The sequence below is a fragment of the Mobula birostris genome, chromosome 5, assembly GCF_030028105.1.
Source record: "Mobula birostris isolate sMobBir1 chromosome 5, sMobBir1.hap1, whole genome shotgun sequence".
Classification (NCBI taxonomy): domain Eukaryota; kingdom Metazoa; phylum Chordata; class Chondrichthyes; order Myliobatiformes; family Myliobatidae; genus Mobula; species Mobula birostris.
The window spans coordinates 194,919,419-194,928,277 of record NC_092374.1 but is presented as its reverse complement, the minus strand read 5'-3'; the positions used below and the strand labels follow the sequence as shown (position 1 = coordinate 194,928,277).

Below are 8,859 nucleotides of genomic sequence, written 5' to 3'. Positions count from 1 at the left end.
GTACAGCGTTGCGTTAACCGAGATGGAAGGCGATGTCTTTAAGTTCCAGGATTGTCTATTGTCATTCTTCAGTGCACGAGTGTGAAAGAGATGAAATAATTACTACTCCGGATTAAATGCGGCATAAAAAAAAACATAATGAACACAATAAATATAAATATAAAAGAACAATAAAAGTCAACGTACAAGAAACAGTTATACACGTAGATTGCGTGCACTCACGTTGGGTAACACATCCTTAAATCATACTGGGTATTTTCCGAGAGTATAATGAGGCAGCTTTCTTCAATAGAAATCCCACTATCTGAAGACCATATCAAAGGATTGGTGCTGTGCTTTGTCCCTTCAAACCTTCGTGGGCGAAATGCTTTAGGCCTTCTTCTCATCCGGTTGCGCATTTCCTTGCCCGTTCAGTGGTTCGTTTATGCGAGGCCATTAGCCTATCGCTGTCTGGACAGTTTCAATCTGTCATGCTCTTTACGATCCCGGGCCTCGACACCTCTCCTCTTCTGCAATTAAACTAACTGATAACTGGACACCCACTGGCTATGTATTTTCGCTCGGCGTTTGTGTTTACCTTCATACCGAGTCTCTTATTAATAGGTAAGTCAATATTCTAAATAATTTGAGTGGAAGGAACGTTGCCTTGAAGACTGTGGAAATGTTTACGGGGGTTCATCTTGGTTGGAGAATGGTGCATAGCAGAGGGCTGTTGCGCAACAAGAAGTCTCGGACTCTAGCGAGCTACAACAAGACCTCTATGACCAGCCCAAGCGAGAGGAAGGCAGGCAGAGTTTTCGATGACACCGTATATACTCCTCAAAAGTTAGGGCGTGCACATAAGGGATAGATGGTGAACGCTTTACTGTGGTGTGTGGGTGGGTGTGCCCGCGCCCGAATCGGTGCACCTGCGAGGTTGGCTACTAACCTGAGTGGGACAATAAATGCCAGAGTCAGGAAGTTCAAATTAAGAACCAAGCTGGTAGAGTCTTGGGCTTTCAGCGCCCGGAGACACGTGTTCATATCTGACCTCAGATGCTTTCCTGGTCCTGGTCCTGGTGAAAGATCTTTGCGAAACCTCGGCTGTTTATTCCCCTCCATAAATGCAGCCTGGCCAATTAAGAACTACTACTTGCAGTAGCATCACAGAAAACAGGCGCGTAGACAACACACAACCGTTGGGATTTTGACCCTACCGTACACCCGACAGCAAAGAAAGAAAAGAAACCTGACATTAGTACAAACAAAAGGACAAGCAGGCACGTACGCCGTTGTTGCTGAGGTAGGTTTAGGATCGTGCGGGCAGGGTGAAAATCTCGATGGCTGAGCAGAAAAAGCTATAGACTCGGCGGGCCGACAGGTCTATTTCCATGTTGTAGCTCCCTATGGCTCCAGAAATTATTTCAGACGGCGGTTGACACTGTGGATCAATAGATACCGTAGAGCTCGCCGCCCTCCCGTCGCGGGACGGGCCACGGAAATTGCTTGAGAGAGCTACTGACCGTTAGGCGCCACTGTTCCTGGCGAGTTTTTAACTTGGAAAATTTCTCCGGTGTGATTAACCGCGCTGCGTTGAGGACTTCTGCTCACTTCGCAGAGAAAGAAAATCTTAGAACCCCTATTTACATTTCACGCAACACACATAAAAGTTGCTGGTGAGCGCAGCAGGCCAGGCAGCGTTCACGTTTTCCTTTACACAGATAGTTGTAGGTGCCTGGAACGTGCTGACAGGGAAGACAGCGGAAGCCGATAAACACAGCAACGTTTATGGGGGCATTTAGACAGACAGAGATTGATAGGTATCTGAGTAGCCAGGGCATCAAAGGTTATGGTGAGAAGGCAGGGGAGTGGGACTAAATAGGAGAAAATGGATCAGCTCATGATAAAATGGCGGGGCAGACTCGATGGGCCGAATGGCCTACTTCTGCTCCTTTATCTTATGGTCTTATAGTCTTATGGCACAAGAACAGGCAGGGAATGGGGGGGGGGGGGAATGTGCATGTAGATGGGCTAATATCTCCCTCCATATCGTGGTGTTCAAACCCAATCAAAATGCTTGTCTGAGGTACGGATTCATAAGGTACGATCTGGAAAATCAAGCCCTTGACCACCAGGGTCAAAGACAGCTTCTCTCAGTCCTCAGAACGTAGAACACTACAACGCAGTGAAGACACTTCAACTCTAAAAAAATACTTGCCTTGTCGATTCAGGTTCTCATGTCTGACAAGGCCATAATGGGTAAAGGAGCTTTCCCCTGTGTAGTACAGTTTTAAATTCTACGTGTCCAACTGGTCTTTAAAGGACTCTCAAATGTCAGAGGTAGATTTGCCCCTGAACAGTCGCTCCCCATCTATTTTCCCCAGTTCCCGCCTAACACTGCTACAACTAACCTTCCCACCCCCACCCCCATTTTCACTTTGATCCGATGTCAAGACTTACTGTTTTCCATAACTAACTGAAAAGTTAATTAGAACACCTAGGAGAAAGAATTGGTCCACTTGGCCCATCGAGTCTACCCCGCCAATCCATCACAGCTAATGTATTACCCCTCTCAACCACCTTCTCCCTGCCTTCTCCCTGTAACCTTTGACGTGCCGCCAGCTCAAGAATCTATCAACCTCCGGTTAAATATACTCAAGGTCGTAGTCTCCACAGCCGGCCGTGGCTATGAATTCCACAACCCACCAGCTAAAGAAATTCCTCATCGTCTCTGTCCTATTTTATTCTGAGGCTGTGTCTTATATGATCGTTGTCCCCCGAATGGTCACTCATTAAAAATCCGATCACTTGACCAGCTCGTTTCCATTCCAGGGCAACATACTTCATACATAGAATCAAGTGTGGAGAGGTTGTTGGGAGCGGACTGGTAGCTGGTGGTTTCGGACTTTAGTTTGACTCGGTGCCTTCAAGTGGAAGAGGCTAGAAGAAAATAACAAAACGCTGGGAACGTTCAGCGAGTTAGTTAGAGTCTGTAGAAAGATTTCACGTTTCAGGTCCGAAGCTAGAAGTGGTTTTCTGTCACGGATGCTGCCTGAATCTTTGAGTGTATCCAAAGTTTCATCTCTTCTTGCGATTAAGACCCTACGGCAGGCCGAATCTTTTCATTAACTGTAAATCAAGAATCCGCAGATCCCGGAAATCTGAAACAAAAACAGAAAAGTGTGGAAACACTCAGCAGATCGGGCAACAACATCTTTGGAGAGAGAAAATCTGGGTAATCCTTCAAACCGTATTTCTGACGCCGTGGATGTTGTTTGGCCCGCAGATTGTTCCCTACTATAAGGGTTCCCTACTATCGTCCTTCATTTCTTACAGGTGTGACCTCACAAAACCCAGTTCGGCAAACACCTTCCCACCTGCAACTGCTTGAAGGGCAGAAGGCGACCATTAACTGCACTGCGGATTTTCACGGGGGTAAAACCTGCACTTGGCTGAAAGATGACCTGAAGGTTTCACAAAGCGTATGGAAGTTCCGCGAAAGAGTGAGCGAAAGACGCGAAACAGATGGTCAGAAGTTGTCAACATTTCTGGAAATCAGGAATCTCACGGAATGTGATTCCGCCACCTACTATTGTGAGATGAGCACCGTGGACAGCACAAAGAAGGGTGACGGGACGAAGATAATCGTACGGCGTAAGTCTTTGTGTCAATAGAGTATGTGCGTCTGTATATGGTGTATCTTAACGCTTGTGTGCCTTTGTGCTGGTAGATGTACCTGCGGCCATGCCTGCGTGAGATTGTGTGTGTGTGTGTGTGTCCGCCTTTCACTGTGAGCGTGAGTCCATGTAGCTTTTTACTATGAGAGAATTTTTTTCATTAATCGGTGCGCTCTGTAAGGGGGGGCCGCACGAGTGTGTGTGTGTGTGTGTGTGTGTGTGTGAGTGTCTGTCTGTCTGTCTGTGTGTGTGTCTGTGTGTGTGTGTGTGTGTGTGTGTGTGTGCGCGCGCGCGCTCGTGTGGTGTATATGCAAGTGAGCACAGTTTTATGAGAATGTCAAAGTGCATGCCAGGATTATATACGCAAATATGAGAGCGAATGTCGCGTGATTGTAAGTTAAACGGGTCGGGGGGCGGGGGGGGGGGGCACCGATAAACAACCGGTATCTTTCTCCCAGGGTAGAGATGTCTGATATTGCACTTAAGGTGAGAGGGTATAAGTTCAATGATGTGCAGGATAGGGTTTTTACACAGACTGTTGTGTGCGCCTAGAATGCGCTGCTCGGGGTGGTGGAGCAGGCAGCAGATTAGAGGCGGCAACGATAGGCTTGTGGAGATACCGAGATTGGAGGGACATGGACCTGTGCAGTTAGAAAGGGCTAGTTAGTAGGCTTTTCATTGAAAACTTAATTTATTAGGCGCAACATCGTGGGCCCAAGCGCCTGTTCCATTCTGGTGCTGCTCTGTGCTCTCTGTACGTAGTACGTGTGTCCGATGGTGTGTGCTTGATCGAGAATGTGTGTATGGCGTGCTTATGAGTGTGTATTAGCGGTGTATTTGCGTGCGCAAATGGGGCATGTCAGCCATGATTGGCAGCTCATTTAGGTGAGGGATACGCTGATCTCAAACCCCTACTGCCTTGCGGCTATACCAACTCTTGGGGTAGACTTCGGGAGTCAACCACAATGAAAAATCCGGAGCTGGAGTCCGTAAGGCAGTTCCGTACGTTGAGTTCAACACTGACTGGCAACTCCTGCAATGCCGCTGGTACCAAATTGAACTGGTTTCTGCCGTTCCCTTCGATTCATCAGCTGCGTAGAGAGTGGTGTGGGTGTGTGTGTGTGTGTGTGTGTGTGTGTGTGTGTGTGTGTGTGTGTGTGTTATTGAACACCAGGCGCGGCTTTGGTTGCCGTACCGATCTCGGGAAAAGATGCCAAGATTTTAACACAACTACACAGAGGTACCCCTTCCTTCCACCTGCCCCTGGAAACATGAGACGGAGGACCTCCCATTCCAGGTCATCCCGCCTTCTTGCTGCTGCCACGAGAAGGAGGCAAATGTCCCATTCCACCAGGAACAGTTATTACCCCTCAACCATCAGGGTCCTGAACCTGCATTGGACTTGCTTTCAAGGACACTACAACTCATTATTGTCGCTATTTATTTATCTGTTCTTTCTATTTACAGTTTGTCTTCTTTTGCACATTGGTTGTTTCTCCGTCTTTGTTGGGTGCAGTTTTTCATTGATTCCACTGTGTTTCCTTACATTTAATGTGAATCTCCGCGGAAAAAAAAAGATTTTCGGGTACTATATGTACCTTGATAATAAATTTACTTTCAACGTTGAACTTTGAAATCTGCAGCAGCTCAGTCAGGGGAAGGAACCCCTCTGGGTGACCCCAACCAACAGACGAAAGCAGCCCGCTTTGGGGGAATCTGCTCACTCAGAAAATGATCCCTTCTGCGCCGAGTCTCCCCATATTTCCCGCGCGTAACAGATTCAGAAGTCCAGGTGGGAAACAGATTAATATATGATCTGTCCGCTGAGGAGAAAATCCGTTCTCAAGCGAGAACAGAAAGAAACGAATGAGCCATCCAATACAGGAGCGTGGAATATTCCGTTTTGCTTGTGGAATTGAGCGTTAAGTGGAGCGTATTCCGCATGACTGTTCCTTCTCGGACTGCCCGATCGGGATTTCCCCTCATCTTTTCAAATTGTCCTCTAGTCAGTCATACAGCGGTTCCAGAAAGATCTGGTTGGGTCTTGTCAATTTAGGAAAACCGTATTGATAGTGAAACTTAAAAAGTCATTGAGTACAACATGTTGAATACGACTTGCATAATGTTGTTGTGTATTAGACAGCGATAAGGGAGCAGTTAGACTATTGTTTTTAAATAATGGCTCAATAGATATCCTAATATGTCAGTAAAAAGTTTAGGCACGCCAGAGTTTTTATATGGCTTCAGATGGTATGGCCTCCTCATAGCCCTGATCTCAACATCATCAAGGCTGTCTGAGATTACCTGAAGAGACAGAAGCGAGACAGCCAAGGTCTCCAGAAGAACTGTGGTAAGTTCTCCAAAATGCTTGGAACAACCTACCAGCCGATTTTCTTAAAAAAGCGCACGACAGTCTACGTGAGCGAATAGCTGCACTTTTAAAGGCAAAGGGTAGTCACGCCGCCCTTTTTTGCTGTTTACTGCCCTTTACAGTATTTATATTTACTATTTAGAAACTTTTTTTATTTCATTATTTTTGAAAGCATCTTCGCTTACAGAAATTTTACATGTACATAAGACTTTTGCACAGTACAGTACTTTCACGTTTTCACGTGATCTAGTTGTTGTTTGTTCATATTACAATGCGACCCTCAGTACAATTGCCATCGTACACAGTACCAAGCCTAATACTGTAACTAGAAGTGAGATGCTGCACTCGTTCCCATGAATGAAGCGCCTGAAGTGTTTTGGCTTTGGCTTGGTGTTGCCCCCAGTTTCGCGATCACAAACCGCAGCTTCCCAAAGGCCAGGCTGATGTCCTCCTCTAATACACCCGGGTATTACACAGCACGCAGTGTGCGTCGGTAGATTGGGAGCATTAGCACTCCCATCCCGTGTCCCGTCACGGCTCTTTCTCCTCGGTCACTTCCTCTATCCTGTTGCAGAATTCTTCGGGGAGATTTTGGAGCAATTGATGGTAAACATTGGAATGTTTCTCAACATAGCATCGACGTCGACCTCACAGAATAATAAGTGTCAATACTGTGTGCCGTTCTGGTCGTCCAGCTACGAGATGACGCCATTAAACTGGAAAACAGACAAAAAAGGTTTACAAGAATGTATTCGGGACCGGGAGGAGTATTGAGCTTTCAGGAGTGGCTGGTTAGGCTGGGTTTCTTTTTTCTCGAAACGTAGAAAGTTGAAGAGGTCCTTTCTCCCAGGATAAGGGAATCTAAAATTAGAAACGCAAACACGAGGAATTCTGCAGATGCTGGAAATTCAAGCAACACACATCAAAGTTGCTGGTGAACGCAGCAGGTCAGGCAGCATCTCTAGGAAGAGGTACAATCGACGTTTCAGGCCGGGACCCTTCGTCAGGACTAACTGAAGGAAGAGTTAGTAAGAAAGTTGGAGGGGGAGGGGGAGATCCAAAATGATGGGAGAAGAGAGGAGGGGGAGGGATGGAACCAAAAGCTGGACAGGTGATTGGCAAAAGGGATATGAGAGGATCATGGGACAGGAGGCCCAGGGAGGAAGACAAGGTGGTGGGGGGGGGACCCAAAGGATGGGCAAGGGGTATAGTCAGAGGGACAGAGGAAGAAAAAGCAGAGAGAGAGAAAAAGAATGTGTGTATATAAATAAATAACGGATGGGGTACGAGGGGGAGGTGGGGTATTAGCGGAAGCTGGAGAAATCAATATTCATGTCATCAGGTTGGAGGCTACCCTGACGGAATGTAAGGTGTTGTTCCCCCAACCTGAGTGTGGCTTCATCTTTACAGTAGAGGAGTCCGTGGATAGACATTTCAGAATGGGAATGGGATGCCCTTACACTTCCTCCCTTACCACCATTCAGGGCCCCAGACAGTCCTTCCAGGTGAGGCGACACTTCACCTGTGAGTCGGCTGGGGTGATATACTGCGTCCGGTGCTCCCGATGTGGCCTTTTATGTATTGGCGAGACCCGACGCAGACTGGGAGACCGCTTTGCTGAACACCTACGCTCTGTCCGCCAGAGAAAGCAGGATCTCCCAGTGGCCACACATTTTAATTCCACATCCCATTCCATAACTCTTCCTTCAGTTAGTCCTGACGAAGGGTCTCGGCCTGAAACGTCGACTGCACCTCTTCCTACAGGTGCTGCCTGGCCTGCTGCGTTCACCAGCAACTTTGATGTGTGTTGCTTCTTTCTCTCTCTCTCCTTTTTCTCCCTCTGTCCGTCTGACTATACCCCTTGCCCATCCTCTGGGTTCCCCCTCTCCCCCTTTTTCCTTCTCCCTGGTCCTCCTGTCCCATGATCCTCTCTTTTGCCAATCGCCTGTCCAGCTCTTGGCTCCATCCCTCCCCCTCCTGTCTTCTCCTATCATTTTGGATCTCCCCCTCCCCCTCCCACTTTCAAATCTCTTACTAGCTGACTTCTGAACCTGGTATTAAAGTCGATTTAATAACAACATGGGCACAGGTGTAGGCTACTCACGTCCCTCCACCACCACCCCACCCCACAATGTTCAGAAACGTCGACTGTACCTCTTCCTAGAGATGCTGCCTGACCTACTGCGTTCACCAGCAACTTTGATGTGTGTTGCTAAAACTAGAAAACATGGATTTAAGATGAGGGAAAACATTTAAAGAGACTCGAGAGACAATTTTTTTACTCACGAAGGGTGGTGGGTACATGGCTGGGTTGCCAGAGGAAGTGGTAGAGGTGGATACGATCACGATGTTTAACAGACATTTAGACGGGTGCGTGGTTAGTAAGGGTTTAGAGATAGGGGCCAAATGCAGGTAGCTGGGACTAGCTCGGGAAGATTTGGTTGACATGGACGAGTTGGGCCGAATGGCCTGTTTTCGTGCTATATGACTTAATGATGCTAGAAATAGTCATAGGGCACTAAGGGCCGTTCGGTCCATCTAGTCTGTGCTGAACTGTTATTTCTTTAATTTAGAGATAACGTGCGGAATGGGCTTTTTCGGCTCTTTGAGCCAGCTACCCCCTTTTCACCCACGGGGCAATTTACAGTGAACAATTAACCCACTGAATAATATGCCTTGAGCCTGTGGGAGAGAAGTGTGCCGACAAAAATGTGAGCGAGTGAATAAAAGTACTTCGGTACTCACACCTTTTCTGGTAAACATTTGCTGCAAAGACTGACCTGTGGCTTCCTTGTCGGATTTGAGCTGAATCGCCTGTATGAATTGGCACGT

General features: G+C 47.4%; 1 protein-coding gene across 2 annotated transcripts in view; it reads left to right on the top strand.

Annotated features, from left to right (window-relative positions):
* The first annotated feature begins 437 nt into the window (after positions 1-437).
* LOC140198199 (uncharacterized) overlaps positions 438-8,859 on the top strand; it is a 47,380-nt gene continuing 38,958 nt past the window's right edge. For both annotated transcript variants that reach the window (XM_072259229.1, XM_072259228.1), the window contains exons 1-2: positions 438-603; positions 3,316-3,633. In XM_072259229.1, coding sequence (XP_072115330.1) covers positions 549-603; positions 3,316-3,633 — 373 coding nt within the window. In that variant the 5' untranslated portion in view covers positions 438-548. The remainder of the gene's footprint in view (positions 604-3,315; positions 3,634-8,859) is intronic.